The sequence below is a fragment of the Leucoraja erinacea genome, chromosome 17, assembly GCF_028641065.1.
Source record: "Leucoraja erinacea ecotype New England chromosome 17, Leri_hhj_1, whole genome shotgun sequence".
NCBI lineage: Eukaryota > Metazoa > Chordata > Chondrichthyes > Rajiformes > Rajidae > Leucoraja > Leucoraja erinaceus.
This window is the reverse complement of record NC_073393.1, coordinates 14,263,371-14,280,658: the sequence shown is the minus strand read 5'-3', so window position 1 is coordinate 14,280,658 and position 17,288 is coordinate 14,263,371. Positions and strand designations below refer to the sequence as shown.

Here is a 17,288-nt window from a genome sequence, read left to right as displayed (position 1 = left end):
ACTTCACCGCCCCCTCCCATTCCCAATCTGACCTTTCTGTCCTGTGCCACCTCCATTGTCAGAATGAGGCCCAGCGCAAATTGGAGGAACAGCACCACATATTTCGCTTGGGTAGTTTACATCCCAGCGGTATGAACATTGACTTCTCTAACTTCAAATAGCCCTTGCTTTCCCTCTCTATCCCCTCCCCTTCCCAGTTCTCCCACCAGTCTTACTGTCTCTGACTACATTCTATCTTTGTCCCACCCACTCTCCTGACATCAGTCTGATGAAAGGTCTCGACCCAAAAACACCTATTCCTTCTTTCCAGAGATGCTGCCTGTCCTGCTGAGTTACTCCAACATTTTGTGTCTACCTTAGTATACCCCACACTGATCTCACTATCCTGCAATCTGTCGCCTTGGCGAACACTGATGCAGAGCATGATTTTAGTAACTCGACTGTATCCTCTGACTCCAAAGATAAATGTTCTCCTTCATCCTTGTATGATTCTACTCTCTCCCTAGTTACTCTCTTGACTTTAAAATATGCGCAAAATGCCTTGGGATTCTCTTTAATCCTTTCTAGTAGGACATTTTAACCATTCAAATTCCATGCTTGAGTTTTTTGCTGCTTTCTATATATTCCCCCAAAGCTCTGTCTGATTTAATCTTCCTAACCCATACATATGCTCTCATTTTATTTTGCCATCCTTGACCCTCTTCCTTACTGGAACAAGCTGGATCTGAACTTGGATCAACAGGCCTTTAGACAACTTCCACGTGTTAGATGCAGACTTTTCAATAAGAGCTGCTCCCAATTTAGTCTCCCCAGATCCTGCCTATCGATGATTTTGTTTTCCCTACCCCCACAGGGTCCAGACATATGCTTATTCATAACGTCTCGGAAAGAACTGCAGATGCAGGTTTAAATCAAACGTAGACACAAAATGCTGAAGTAACCCAACGGGACAGGCAGCATCTCTGGAGAGAAGATATGTGTGACGTTTCGGGTCGAGACCCTTCTTCAGACTATTCTTATCCTCATTCATAACTATCTTAAAACTTAAGGAGTTGTGATCGCTGTTCATTAATGACATGTATGAAAGGGAACTATGTACTCTAGACTATGTATGAAGAAAGCTTCCAGACCAGACTTATCTTGTCACTTGGAAAATCAAGCTTGGTTAAAGGCATATTTGTCTGTCTATCAATAAATGGTGGTGTCTATGTACTCTTAAGTTTAGGTTTCTGGGGTCCCTGCACTCAGAAGCCTTTAGACCATCCATATTAATTACTTTGAACTAATAAAGATGTTTGAACATTCAGAGGTGTCTTGTCAGCTACATGCGCTCACATTGTAAACGTATAATTCAATGGAACCTTTGTCAAACTCAATATCACTGTAGCTATTGAAATTGTAACAAATCATCGACTGTTATCGTTGAACTTAAGAGTATGAAAACATATATTTACTTTGAGTCTGAAGAAGGATCTCGACCCAAATCATCACATTTTCCTTTTTTCCTGAGACGCTATCTGACCTGCTGAGTTACTCCAGCTTTTTGTGTCTATATTCTACATGTACTTTGAGTTTGGAAAATTCTACTGGGAAGGTCTCCAAGACCATCCTGATGAATAAACACTTTTATATCAACCAGCTTCAACCTCTGAGTGGCTTAGTTCACAACAAATGTTCTAAGTATAAGTGTCAGGAAGTCATTTAACACTTTGGTTAGACCACATTTGGAGTATTGTGTGTTCTGCTTGTCCATTCTGGGAAGGACGTGGTGGCTTTGGAGAGGGTGCAGAAGAGGTTCACCAAAATGCTGCCTGGATTTGAGGTCATTAACTACAAAGAGAAAAACTTGGATTGTTTTGTCAAGATTATCAGAGATTGAGGGGAATCCCGATGGAAGTTTATCAAATTATAAGAGACATAGATAAAGACATCAACAGGCAAAATCTTATTTTGAAACATCAAAGGTTTCGAGAGCTTATCCAGCATTTTCTGTTTTTATTTCAGATTTTGAGTATGTGCAGATGTTTTCATCTTGCTTCTTGATCGTGTTCTCATTAGCTATGTTTTGTTTAAACTTAAGAGGGTAAGTTTCTTACACATGGAGATGAATATCCCAGGGCCCCATTGATGACCATTATTTGCTCTTTAGCTTTCAAAATGAACTGATCCCTCCAACGTGGAAGAATTACCATAACACTTTCAATTTATCTTTCCTCCACTATTTCCCACAGATCTTGGTTAGTAAGCTTGTTTTTAACTAGGCTGTTCCTTAACTTTAAGGGGTTTACCTCCATATTAAAATACCACACAGCCTGCATGGTAGTGGGCAGTTTGCTCTTCTGACTCAGTTCAGAGACTGTTTGATCCTGACCTCGTGTGCTGTGCTGAGTTTGCATGCTCTTCCCATGAATTTGGAGATTTCACCATGTGTCTGGTCTCCATCCACTAGCCAGCTGGTTGGCTGCTATAAATGACCCATTAGTGTGGGAAGTGGCAAGAAAAGAATCAAAAAGGAGTTGATGGGCAGATGATAATAAGTAGTGGAACAGGAAAATAAATGGATGGGGAATGGGACAGATGACATCACGTTGCTGGGAGCTAACATGGAACAGATGGGGCAAGAGACATGTCTGTATGGTAATAATTTCAGCGTAACATGTTTTCTTCAGCGGGAATGGGGTATTGTCCCATATACTACCATGGTTTCAAACTTTCTAATGAAATATGTTCTGTTAATAACATTCTGACAGCAATTTTTTGACATTCACTGTTTTTCAAAATATGTCGATTTGCCACACTGGTTAATCAATAATTTTCTCATTAAATTGCAAATGATTAAAAAATTAACACAAAACAGACAGGTTTGTCTTTTCAGATTTACTAATAAAGTAATTTAAAAGAAAATGGTACAAAGTAGCAAAAGCCAGCTCAATAATTCAAAGCAACGCCTGAGGGAGGAATACAATGCAAAAAGATGCAATTCCTTCTACTTAAATATAGATTGGAAAACAATTATTAAATTGCATCAATAACTTAACACCTGTAACAAAGTTTTGAACTGTTTAGACTAAATAGCAGAAAGCGGATATCCCAATCTTAATGCCAGCATTAAGATATTGTTAAGCAATGCAGAGCACAAAAATAGCCACCAAGGCCACCAACATCAACATGATATACCAGGGCACTTCAGAAATTTTAATCACTTTTCATGTGTCCAGCACATGATGTATACGTGCACTATATTGTCAGTCCAATTTGTACCCCATATTCAGGGTTATATATTTAACTTTGTAATAACAGAATACAAAACTTTGATAGACATGACCTTTCAAAAAAGTAATTGTATTTGGATTTAAAAAAACTGCACATTAGTAATACAAAAACTAAACAAGGGTAGAAATTAAAATCAATGTTCACTAGATCATTATTGTAGGCCTGAAGTATAATTCATAGTGGAACGAACAAGCCAAATTTAAAGTTATGCTGGTGAGTTTTCCACTCTCCAACTTACTGCAAAAACAAAATTCTTACTCTACACATAATTTTTTCACTTTTTTGAAAAATAATTCTAATATGTGAACTATTTCTCTGTGAAGTATGTGAAGTGGCTATCTCTCTGCAGGATATAAAAATCAGAGCAAAAATTGCAGGCAAGCAAATAAAGCATTCCCTGTGCTTTAGAAAAGCAAAAGCAAACAGATATACATTTAGAATCCTTATACACTTGCAAACACGGAATGTACTACAGAAAAAGTAGAAAATAAATGTGTGGTTTTCTGCCACTTAAATCTTAATTCAACTCAAAACATTTTAACTTAATTTCTGATACAGATTTTCTGCATTTTTTTGGTTGAACAACCAAGGAGAAAGGAAGACAAATTAATACATAAAAGGGCATTTAAAAATTCAAACAAAAAGAAACATGGCTTGCATAGAATGCAAAAATTGCTACTGGCTACATGCTTTAAACAGGAAATGCAGGTACTGTAACTGGACATAGTGCAAACCCTGGCACTTTGTGCTGAATGTGGAAACCAAAGGCCTGGGCTGTGGGGCGGATTAAAAAAAATCTTGTTCAGGACCGTAGCATCTTCACTTCCTTAAATAACCAGTTCACCAAATAGCTGCTTGATTCCACATACAAGGAATATGGCAAGGCTGCTCCAAGATCATTTAACGTAGTTTGAGTTCATCTCCGCTCCCCAGATTGGAGCCGGGACTGGGGTCCTGCCTGTGTGGCTACACAAAGAGAGAAAAAAAAAAACAGGTCAACAGTGATGCAAATAATTAAATGGAAAAAATGTCCATTCAATCCGCAGATGATACCTGACCCACTGAGTTTCTAACGCACTTTGTTTTATACCAGAGTTCAAGCTTTTTTTTTAGCACCATCCAGTGTTTTCTTCAGGAATTACATTTAAACCTGCAAATACTCTCAATAGAAACTAATACTCACAACTGTGAAGCTGAATAAACATGGATATAATTTTTTGCTATTTGGGAGGTAAATAAATCAGAACAATTCCACAAGTGATAACTACGAAACCCTGAATGTGAACAGGCCAAATCAAGGTCGGAAAAGAGTAGCATCAGATAAATTGCAGTCTGGTAAGGAAACTTGCATAATACATAATGACAATCAGAATCTCCAGAAAATCAAACGTAACTGTCAATCCAATTAGAAATTATTGAAGGTTTTAAATATTCACTAAACCAAGTGGGACCTGTTGGGCTCCAACGCAATATTCCACCAAACTGCGCAGTGCGGCTGACGGGTTCCCGTTGTGACGCCAGCGATCCCCGTTGCGTCGTGAGTCACAGCAACCCTCACCCAACTGCGTAGGCGCAGCAGGCAAGTGGGAGCGCGACTGCGACTTTTTTAAAGTTTAAAATGTCAATAACGTAAAATTTAAGATCAATGTGACCGCATCTCACTCTCCTTTAGACCCCATACTAGTCCCCATCTCCATTATCCTCCCTCTTCCCACCCTTCACCAACTCTGCTTCCACCGCTCACCCCCCCTTCCCTCCTCTCTCTTCCCCCTTCCCCCCTCCATTACCTCGCATACTCCCTCCCTCTCCCCTATCCTCCTCCCCTCCCCTTCACCTCTCCTTTCCCTCCCTCCCTCCATAACCCCTCTCCCCGCCCTACCCCTCCCTTCTCCATCTATCCCCTCCTACCCACTCCTCCTATCCCATCCCCCAACTCTCCCTCCTCACCTCCCCCATTGCCCTCCTCTAGCAATGTTACAACATTTTTAGATTAAAAAAATCAAGTCTGCAATTTATCCCATCAGATAAAGCATACAAAGAAGTTTAATTTGACACCTAATTCACTTTCATATCTTCAGTATTAAAAAGGTTATGGCCATTTCCATACTCGGAAATTAGCATCTTGTTCCCTATTGCTTTTCCATTGACTTAACTCAAAAGCTGTAATCAAGGACAGTCAAAAGCCCATAACTTTCTTAAAAATTAAGAGAACTGAATGACATTTTCAGTTATTATAGATTGAAGCATTCTGAAACAAATATGAAACAATCTTACTTGGATGACCTGAAATTAAAGCATATAATTAGTTAGTTACCTAATTGTAGCTAATTACAAAATTCAATTACTAGATCTAAACATCTATCAATTTCTTAAGAAAAGGTTAACATTTTAAAATAGCCTAAGTATCCAAATAACATTCACACAAGAATTCACAATATAACATGATTTTTAAATCTCATTGTCATGAATTTATAGGCCAAATGGAAGGAATTTAGTGTTTAATTCCCGTAAATTAATGGCCATTTTAATCATCTTGCGAGTGTGATTTTGTGGAACACGATCGTTTGGAACGTTGCGGTTGCGGTGAATTTAAACCCCATATCGGCAGGAAAAATACTGCCGATTCGTATGGGTCCTAAGTCACTTTTTCGCAAAGTAAAATTTTGATTAAAGGCATCCTAAGAAGCACGTTTATATGTAAAATAAACGGCTTTCCTTTACCTGTCCCGTACGTGAAATCCGTCCCCGTTGTCGGTGTTGACGGCTTTAGAAGTTGATTATTCCTGCTATTAAAATATCCAGTGCAGTTTAAAAAAAACTTAATAAAACCGATGTCGGAACGATTATTCTTCAGCAGCTAAACAGCCTGACAAAAATCGATTTCAACAGGCTGGGAAAAAATGGCATTTTAAACCCGCCCCCCTCAAAGGTGCCAAAGTCGTGCACACGGGCAGTGACAGAACTGCAGCGCCGCTGAAGGTAAGTTTTGTGACATACCTACTTTACCCCCCGCTCCCTACCTCCCCTCCAGCTATCCCCCCCCCCTCCAACCCCAATCTCCCTCCTCACCTCCCTCCCGTCCCCCTCCCTCCCCCCTCACCTCCCCCACTTCCCCCTCCCTGCCCTCTCTCCCCCCTCAATCCCCTCCACTCTCCTTACCTCCCCAGGATCGCCATGTAAACCACGCGTGGGCTATAAAGTTGTATTTGAGGCAGGAGCTGGCGGGCGGATGGGCCGAGCAACCCGGAGCTGCGGGAGAGGGAAGGAGCGGCCGAGGCTATGGCCTAGTCCTTGCCTCGGGTCCCGCTCCTCTCCCTTCCCATGGGCCGGGAGCAGCAGCGCCGCCACCCCCAGACCTCACCCCAGCGCCGCGATCATTTCAAATCCCGCATGCACGGATACCAAGTCCACTGCGCACGCACGGGGAGACTCTCAGCTATTTTAACATCTGCAAGCGTGGATACCCTCAGTCCACTCCCTCCCTCCATAACTCCTCTTCCCTCCTTAACCACCTGTTCACTCCATAACCCCTCTTCCCTCCCTACCCCCCTCCTCTCTCTCTCTACCACCGTCCGTCCCCCCCCCTCCTGCCCTACTCCTCCCTTTCCCCCTATCCCACCCCCACAATGAAAATTGCAAATTAAAAAAAAAGGAATTCTCAATAAAAATCGCGTTTTTTTTCATTAATAAACCTAAACACAATGTTGGCTGTTAATGAAAACAGAAGAATTTAATTAAAACTGAGTTTTGTTGAAAATCATGATATTTTTACGTAAATGAGATTCGGGATCCCATTGTGGCGTTATTGTGCGCGGCTGACGGGCAGGGCAAGTTGGAAAAGTGGCTTTTGTAAAGTTTAAAGTGTCAATAACTTGTTAAATATAACATCAATCCGAACAAAACTTGTCTCTTTTACCTCCCAGGACAATGGTAAGGTGGACCAAAAACTGTAGCACTATCGTGTACCATTTTGGCGGAGTTTTGAAACGTCACTCACTCACACGCATACAAACAAACAGAGAATTTTAGTAATATACTAGACCAAGTACAGCCAAGTTGGGTCTGCTCCCCCAACGCACCCGTTCCCTACCCATAGCCCCCATGGGAGGCCTGGTCCTCCAACTCAAGCCTTTCCCACACGCACATTGTCTTCCTCAACAGTGCTCTTTAAAAAAAAAATTCCAATTGCACTTGCCCTGCAGGTTGCAATGATCCCTGCTAGCCTAGCCATTGTGACGTCATCAGTTGAACCTGGTGGTTTTAAATTCAAATTATTTTTACTTTTTGAGACTTTTAATCAATAATGTCGCGAATAAGTCGAGAAATAAAGCATAAAATGTTCTGATAAGGTGCTCCCTGCCTCGAGGGGAAATATGTCAATCGGAAAATGTAAAAATGTAATCGTTAACGCGTAGTGTTTATGCGAAGATGTAAAGACAACCACATACACACGCACACACACATACAAGATCAGACTTTTAATTAGTACTAGATTAAGTGGGACCAGTTGGGTACCAGTCACACGGGAGGCCTGGTCCCCCCAATGCAACCCATTCCCCAACGCAATAGTCCACCACTCACTCACCTGTTCCCCCAACGCAACCCGTTCCCCAAAAGCAATATTCCACCACTCACCCATAGCCCCTAACTGCGCAGGCATAGGTCATTTCCCCTCATCCCTCCCCAGCCCCTCCTCTTCATGTGTGGGAGGGGAGGGGTGGGGGTGGGAGTATAGTGGAGGGGGTGCGTGCGGGAGGTGAGGTGGGGGAGGGGGCATGGAGGTGTGGGTAGGGGGGTGTGGGGGACGAAGGGTTGTGGGGAATGGGGGATGGACGCAGCTCACACTCAGCTCATCCCGCACTCTGCTCACCTCGCCCCTTCAGCTTCAGCTCCCAGTCCCACTCCGGCTTCACTGAGGTTCAACTCAGCGGCTCCCGGCTCATCGTGCTGGTCGCCACAGAAGTAGCCCGCATGCTGCTCACTCCCCGCACACTGCTCAACACTCTGCTCCTTCAGCTTTATTCTCCTCGCCACTGGTAATTGACAGCGGGTGCCGGAAGAAGCGTTTTTTAAACGATTTTTAAACCTTCATAACTTTAGTACTATTTCACCGATCGAAACAAAACTTGTTGCACTTGCAGCACAGGAGAATGGCGAGTAAGGTGGCGAAACATTGCAGCACTATCGGGTAGTTTTTGCGCAAATTTAACAACAATGCAAACTGGAAGAAGACAAGATGAGAGTTTTATATGTATATAGATATAACACTAGACCAAGTTGGGCCATGTTCCTCCATTGCAATATTCCACCATTCACCCGTTTCCCCCAACGCAACCCGTTTCCACCACTCACCCATAACCCCAACCCAACCTGTTCCCCAACGCAATATTCCATCACTCACCCGTTTCCCCACGCATCTCGTTTCCACCATTCACTTGTTCCCCCAATGCAACCTGTTCCCCAACGCATTATCCCACCACTCATCCATAGCCTCAAACTGCGCAGGCGCGGCTCATTTCTCCTCGCTGCCAGGAATATTTTTAAAAATGCACCCTCGACTTTAAAAAAAATCCTTTCTGCCAGTAATATACTTGCTGCCAGGAATATAAAAAAAGGGATTGCAACATTGTAGCTTGCAGTTGCACTTGCTAGTGCTGGCAGGATTGAGTGTCCTGAGATTGCAACATGGTAGCTGGTAGGGTTACAATCCCATCGTGAAGTCATATCTGCAGAGGGAAGAATTTTTTCTCAAATTTTGATTTTTTAAATTAAAAAATGTGAAATAACTTGTGAAATATAACAACAATCTGAACGAAACTTGGTGCAAACCACCAGAGGACAATTGTGCGAAAGGTGGTGCAAAATGTTTAACTATATCGTGCACCATTTTGGAGTAGTTCAGATAACTCTCAGAAAAGAGAGGGTGGGAGGGCAGAGAGAGAGGGTGGGAGGGCAGAGAGAGAGGGTGGGAGGGTATAGAGGGAGGGAGGAGATAGAAATGGACGGGGTGAGGGGTGGAAGGGGAGGGGGAGGGGGTAGAGGCAGCACCTACCTAGATCGTAGAGCAATGCCAGGGCCTGGAACTCGGCCCGATTCTCGTACTCAGCCCGGCCCTGGCTGTAGACTGCAGCCGTCAGTTCGGCCGCCGCAGACTCCAGTCCGGGCCCCGACTTCATCTCCGGGCTCATCCTTTGTTCAACCTGCGGCGTCTTTTTCGGCTGTGTGGGGGGTGTGAATAACCCGCGGGGGGGGGGGGGGGGTGGGTGACGTCACTCGGAGAGCGTGGAATATTCTGTGTGAGGAGCCCCGAGCCGAGTCATTGTGACGTCGTCAGTGGAAGCTTGCCGTTTTAAAACAGAGTTTTGGGATTTCTTCATTGAAACAAAGAAATATAGAAAATAGGTGCAGGAGTAGGCCATTCAATATGATCATGGCTGATCATCCAACTCAGTATCCTGTACCTGCCTTCTCTCCATACCCCCTGATAGATTTGGCCCTTGTGGGTAAAGGTAACTCCCTCTTAAATATAGCTAATGAACTGGCCTCAACTACCTTCTGTGGCAGAGAATTCCAGAGATTCACCACTCTCTGTGTGAAAAATGTTTTTCTCATCTCGGTCCTAAAAGATTTCCCCCTTATACTTAAACTGTGACCCCTTGTTCTGGACTTCCCCAACATCGGGAACAATCTTCCTGCGACTAGCCTGTCCAACCCCTTAAGAATTTTGTAAGTTTCTATAAGATCCCCCCTCAATCTTCTAAATTCTAACGAATACAAGCCGAGTCTATCCAGTCTTCCTTCATATGAAAGTCCTGACATCCCAGGAATCAGTCTGGTACTCCCTCTATGGCAAGAATGTCTTTCCTCAGATTAAGATCACCCTCCATCCTAAATTGGACATAGTGAAAAAGAATCATGATCTATTTATTAACTAAGTAAGTAAGTTTATTGGCCAGGTATTCACATACAAGGAATGTGCCTGGGTGCGCAGTACACCGTGGCTGCCATCGTCGGGCCAGCAGCTGCAAGCAGCAGCAGCTACTCTGCAAGCAGCTACACTGCAAGCATTGTCCATGACAATCACAAATAGTGCCTTTCAAGGCACCGTAACTTATCAGGGACAAGGGAAGCATAATCAATGTGGGTCTTTCTCATATCATAGTGATCAACGTCCTTATTAACTGTATTCATTTAAATCAATTTCCTTCCCCAGCCTCCACCACGCATCATAGCCATGCTGCAGACAGAAAACTGCAAACCAGGAGTAACATTTAGCACAGTTCTATTGAAGGAGCTACACTTTGATGATAGGACAATAATTTTTTGTGTAAGTTCAAGCACTTATTAAAATCGAAAGAGTTTGCTGCAACATTACATCTTCAGCCAAAACCATTGAAAACATATTGTTCTTTTATTTCTCCGGATACGGGTCATCCAGAACTCAAAATGATTACAGCAAATTAGTTCACTCCCAAGTAAATCAATGCATGCACATTATTTTGATCCAAGATATGTTGAAAGAATGTTAGCGTTGAAATAAATAAAATTTGGAGACTGAAGAAATTACCATTCTGGATTTCAAGTCTTAATCAAAAATAATCTTGCTCTCTTGGTGATCAAGTCTCTTTCCGCACAAGATATTGACTGAAAGCATTCATTTAAACTAAACCAGCTTTGTACCATGGAATAATATAAATGAAAAGTTATGTGAATGCTGGAAACCATTAGGAGAAAAGTCAGGCACCATTTCTGAAAAAGCACAAATGGTGTCTGGAGGAAGAGAAACAGTGGACTATAATGCATACGTTATGCATTATATGTGATGTAATTGTACATAACATGTTATGTAGCTCTTTTAAGACAGAAGACTAATGCACGCAAGCTGTATAGTGCTGAAACCTGGAGCTCCAATCTCTACATGGGGTGGTGGGCTGGATGTTTAAGGAACCAACTGTTTTTTATGTTTTACTGAAGGAATGGACTGTAATCTGTTCTCTATTAAAGTAATTTCAAGCAAGGAAACATTTTTTTTCAAACAGAGAAGCCAGGAAGCCTACAACCATTGTATAATATACGACTGCTTACAAATAATCTGATCAAGTACAGCTGGGTTAGTTTAAAAGCTTCTTTAATGTGCCCAACCATTTTAAGATAAATGGCAATAACTAAAGTGGATCATTTACTATATATATATCATCTGTTGGAACCCAAAACGTCATCCGCCTATTCCCTCCACAGTTGCTGCTTGACCCACTGAGTTCCTCCAGCACTTTGTTTTGCTCAAGATTCCATCATCTGCAGTTCCTTGCGACTCCACTAAACTTATCATTATATGTTGAGCCATGCACTCGCCCCACCCAACTGTTTATTTGCTGAAATGCAAAAACACAAATAGAAGAGAAATTGTGTTTCAAGCCAGACATACAAGACAAAATTTCAGTAAGAACAAAAAAACACAAGTATGGAACTCCTCAGCAAGTCAGGCAGCAACTATAGAGGGAAAGTGAGGGGGTAGGGCACACTGGGAAGTGACAGGGGGTGGGGGGGATACAGGTGAATGGGGGTGGAGTTGATTAGTGACTGTAATAAGTGACAGGCTAGAGATGGAGTCAAAAGGGTGTCAGTTAAGGAAAGAAGAGGTGTGAAATGCAAAGCCGGGAGGGAAGGATATGGGTATAATTACATAATGGGGGGGGGGGAAAGGAATTAAAGGGACATGTAGGACTAAGGAAAGGAAGATGCGTGTACAGGGGGAGGAGCAAGGTGACAAAGTTAGTGGGAGAAATGTGTATGCAGGGGTTGAGATAGGGCAAGGAAATAGTGTGGGGTTTTGGAAAGTGATTACTTGAAATTGGAGAATTAATTGTTTATGCCGTTAGGTTGTAAACTAGCCAAGCTGAATCCATGGTGTTGTTGTTCCACTTTTCAATCCTCACTGGCAATGGAGGAGGCCAAGGATGGAAGGGTTTGTATGGGAAGGGGAATTAAACGGCAGAGGCTGCATGGGCAAGGACGTTTTTTTCCACGGGGCATTGGAGCCCAAGGGATAACTTTGGAAGATAGAAAATCATGACGGCCATGGATAAAGTGGCAAGCCAGTCTTTTTCTAAGGGAAGTGGAGTCCAAAGCTAGGTAGCATAAGTTTATGGAAAAGGGGAAAGAGTTAAAAGTGAAACGAGGGGTACCTTTTTCCACATAGCAGGTGGTGCATAAATGGAATGGGCTGCCAGACGAAGGGATAGAGGCGGGTACAATTACGACATTGAAAAGAGACCTGGACTAGTACATGGATATGATAAATTTAGAGGGATATGGGCCTGGCGTAGGCAATTTGACTAACTCAGTTAGACAATTTGGTTGTTGTGGATGACTTGGGTTGAAGGGCTTGTTTCTATGTTGTATAGTTTTAAGAATATAGAAAAATAAACCTTTTCCACGTCCTTAAATTGAAAGTATATTGGAAAATGATTAAATATAATAGTCCATGTAGAACAGATTATAGCCACTTACAAATATTTGCAATTGCAGTACTTCTAATCAAAAGGGGGTGAGAATACTGATAATAGCCACCAAAAATGTATTTAATGATGCTTTACAGATGGCTCATATGGAAAACAGAAATACGGGAGTTAGAAGGCATTTTTGGGCAAGGAGGAATGTATCACGGGGACCCTTATCTTGGCGCAGACCGTGAGCAAAATGTTTCAACCTTGGGATGAAAAAATACGACTAGATGAAATTATTTCTGACAAAGAATAATTGTTTAAAATGTCTTTTGCACAAAGGACATCAGGCTGTAAAAGTAAACATAATGGAGAATTCATCTCCATTGCCAGGGTGAGGCTCAATATAAACTTCAAGAACACCATGTTTTGCCTGTGTAGTCTACAACCCAATGGAACACTGAATTTTCTCATTTCAAGATTCAAGAGTTTATTGTCATGTGTCCCAGATAGGACAATGAAATTCTTGCTTTGCTTCAGCACAACAGAATATAGTTGGCCTGAATACAGAACAGATCAGATCCATATACCGCAAATAAACAGATAATGGGCTATTAATGTTCAGAGTTTTGAGTTGAGTTTAATAGCCTGATGGCTGTGGGGAAGGAGCTATTCCTGAACCTGGACATTGCAGTCTTCAGGCTCCTGTACCTTCTACCTGAAGGTAGCGGGAAGATGAGTGTTTGGCCAGGATGGTGTGGGTCCTTGATGATACTGCCAGCCTTTTTGAGGCAGCGACTGCGATAGATCCTCTCGATGGTAGGGAGGTCAGAGCCGATGATGGACTAGGCAGTGTTTACCACTTTTTGTAGTCTTTTCCGCTCCTGAGCGCTCAAGTTGCCGAACCAAGCCATGATGCAACCGGTCAGCATGCTCTCTACTGTGCACCTGTAGAAATTAGAAAGGGTCCTCCTTGACTTACCGACTCTCCGTAATCTTCTCAGGAAGTAGAGGCGCTGATGTGCTTTTTTTTATAATTGCATCAGTGTTCTTGGACCAGGAGAGATCTTCAGAGATGTGCACGCCCAGGAATTTGAAGCTCTTGACCCTTTCCACCATCGACCCGTTGATATAAATGGGACTGTGGGTCCCCATCCTACCTCTTCCAAAGTGCACAATCAGTTCCTTGGTTTTGCTGGTGTTGAGGGCCAGGTTAATGTGCTGGCACCATTTGGTCAGTCGGTCGATCTCTCTTCTATACTCTGACTTTTTGTTGTCTAAGTGGTGCAGAGCGTAGTGGAGAGTCAGCAAGATCGCATCCACCGTTGATCTGTTGTGGCGGTAGTCGAACTGCAGTGGGTCCAGGTTTTTGTCAAGGTAGGAGTTGATTTGCGCCATGATCAACCTCTCAAAGCACTTCATCACCACAGACGTGAGTGCCACTGGACCATAGTCATTGAGGCACGTCACCTTGCTTTTTTTGGGCACCGGTATAATTGATGCCGTTTTAAAGCAGGTGGGAACTTCAGACCTCAGAAGCGAGAGGTTGAAAATGTCCGTAAAAACTCCAGCCAGTTGGTCCGCACAGGTTTTTAGAACACGACCGGGAATACCATCAGGTCCAGGGCCTTTTCAAGGGTTCACCCCTCTGAAGGATTTTCTGACGTCGGCCTCTTTGACTGTGACTGAAATACCATCACAGCGAATGGGTGCTCAAGAAGGCACATCAGTGTTCTCCCTATCAAAGCATGCATAAAACGCATTGAGCTCGCCAGGGAATGATGCTATGCCGACATTGGAGCTACCTCCTGATTTTGCCTTGTAGGAGGTGATTGCATTCAGGCCCCGCCACAGCTGTCGAACATCTGTCTCATCTTCCAGCTTGGAGCAGAAGTCCCTTTTGGCCTTTTTGAAGGCCTTGCCAAGGTTGTATCTGGACTTCTTGTAGACCACTGTGTCATCAGACATGAATGCCCGGCGTGTGGTCTTCAGAAGAGTGCAGATCTCAAAGTTCATCCAAGGCTTCTGATTGGGAAACACTCGGAAGGTTTTTGTAGGGATGCAGTCCTCCACACATTTCTTTATGTAGTCTTTAATGACAGTCCCTGAACAATGCCCAGTCTACAGACGCCAAACAGTCCTGAAGTGGTTCCTCTGCCCCCCCCCCCCCCCCCACCTCCTCTGAACAGTCCTCACCTTTGGGGGTGCGCTCTTCAATTGCTGCCTGTTGGCAAGAAGAAGCAGCACCGCGATATGGTCGGATTTACCGAAGTGAGGGCGAGGGATAGAGAGATAGGCATTCTTGATGGTGGTGTAGCAGTGGTCGAGGGTGTTTGGTCCTCTGGTGCAGGAGACATGTTGGTGGAAGTTAAGGTTTGCTTTATTTAAGTCCCCGGCTATGGTGGTAAATGCCTCGGGGTAAGACGTCTGGCGTTTGTTGACCACAGCGTGCAGCTCCTCCAGTGCCAGACGGACGACTGCCTGGGGTGGGATGTAGACTGCGGTCAGGATGATGGAGGTGAATTCCCTTAGAAGGCAGAAGGGGCGACATTTCACCGCCAGATGTTCGAGGTATGGAGAGCAGGAGTTGGAAACGGCTGCCACGTCTGAACACCACGCAGAGTTGACCACGAGGCAGACGACCCCTCCTCTCCCTTTGCCAGATGCCTGCGTACGATCCATACGGTGGATGGAAAACCCTTCAGGCTGGACCGCTGAGTGGGAAGCTGGGGGTGAGCCATGCCTTCTGCATTCCATTTCTCTCTCCCCCACTCTGGTCTTTCCATTTTAGTTTCCTTTCCCATACACCCTTACATCATCCCATCGCCCATTCTTGCCTTCCTGATTCCATCCACCTACGACCCACACATTATACCCACCGATTTCCTCACCTAACCGGTTCCATTTGCCCTTCATCTCTCCCTTAATGTTTCCCATTATCCCCTTCAGCCTTTTCTCCCTTGTTTGCTTTCAGCTATCACCCACTTTCCTCTGCGTCCTAGCTCCACTACTCCTTCTACCCCACTGACTCTATCTGGCTGTCATCCTTCATCCCTCCTTGGTCCAACTATCACCACCAGTCCTCACCTTTGGGGGTGCGCTCTTCAATTGCTGCCTGTTGGCAAGAAGAAGCAGCACCGCGATATGGTCGGATTTACCGAAGTGAGGGCGAGGGATAGAGAGATAGGCATTCTTGATGGTGGTGTAGCAGTGGTCGAGGGTGTTTGGTCCTCTGGTGCAGGAGACATGTTGGTGGAAGTTAAGGTTTGCTTTATTTAAGTCCCCGGCTATGGTGGTAAATGCCTCGGGGTAAGACGTCTGGCGTTTGTTGACCACAGCGGTCCAACTATCACCACCAGTCCTCATCTCATCCCAGCCCTCTCTCCTCTTTATATTGATTACCTCTCATCTCGACTCTCAGTGCTGAGGGGTCTCAACCTGAAAACATTATGTTTGGTAAGACATTGTGGGCCAAAGGGCCTGTTCCAGTGCTATACTGTCTATAGTCTGTTCGGCTCTGAAATGTTGACAATTCCTCCTTCTCTTCCACAGATGATGCTCAACTGCAGAGTTCCTCCAGCAGTTTTATTTTATTTGATCCAGATTCTTTTGCATGTCCTCATGTCTAACACATTTGGTTCCACCTATCACCAGCTAAAAGCAAATTGCTAATGGGACTCAAGCAGGTCAGGCAGTGGAGGGAAGTGGACATATGATGTTTCAGGTTGGACGCTTCTACACTTTGGGGGTCCTGGAACATCTTCTGCCTATTTCCCTCCAGAGATGCTGCCTTACCTGCCGAGTTCCTCCAGAAGATTGTTATTTGCTCCAGATTTCAGCATCTGCAGTTGCGTACATCTCCAAATATAGCTGTTCCTAGATTTCAAGAGCACATACATGCCAGCAGATTAATAATTCAATTACCCCCCTCCCACAATCCCTAACTTAACAAGAAGTTTCCTAACCTCTCACCTCCATGTCCTCTCGATGGGACCTGTCTCTGTCTTCAAAATCTCTGACTCTTCGTCGGGAATCCTCAAACGCCTGTTGTGCCAGGGTATCTTCCTGCTATAAAAAGTAATAAGTAACACCCGTTTTATTTTAGCTTGCACTCAATGGTTAATTAGAAGTGGTAAGGAGTTCAATAATTTTCTGTTAAATCTTAGAATGACATTCAAAGTTCATTTGCACAACATAAGTATAATTTTGGAATTTAGTCATAATTCAGATGATAAAGCTTCTGTCTAATGAAGCATAGGTTTTGGGAAATAGCAATGAATATAATTAAGGTGAATATATGTAGGATCAGTTATACGTTTCTCTTTTAAATACAATATAGTATTGTATGCAATTCATATCAATGTGATTATAAATTGTTAGAGAAGCCATGAACTTTCAGGTTTGTTAAATAACAAATATTACCAATATCCTACTACACGGATTTCAAATACACTCTGAATACTATTTGACTCGGTCTTAAATTTTACTGGTCTAAAATAATTACATGATAATTTTACAAATAAGCTGTGTGGTCTGAGAAAATGGGAAAAAAGTGAAGCCAAATTAAATACA

At 43.5% G+C, this 17,288-nt stretch overlaps 1 protein-coding gene across 3 annotated transcripts in view; it reads right to left on the bottom strand.

Annotated features, from left to right (window-relative positions):
- Window positions 1-2,862: 2,862 nt before the first annotated feature.
- cbfb (core-binding factor subunit beta) overlaps window positions 2,863-17,288 on the bottom strand; it is a 60,810-nt gene continuing 46,384 nt past the window's right edge. The window contains exons 5-7 of one of the 3 annotated variants that reach the window (XM_055648606.1): window positions 16,689-16,784; window positions 16,512-16,592; window positions 2,863-4,239 (exon numbers count right to left, since the gene is read on the bottom strand). In XM_055648606.1, coding sequence (XP_055504581.1) covers window positions 16,536-16,592; window positions 16,689-16,784 — 153 coding nt within the window. In that variant the 3' untranslated portion in view covers window positions 2,863-4,239; window positions 16,512-16,535. Of the gene's footprint in view, window positions 4,240-16,511; window positions 16,593-16,681; window positions 16,785-17,288 lie in introns of all 3 variants that reach the window. The other 2 variants (XM_055648605.1, XM_055648604.1) reach the window with 2 other exon arrangements.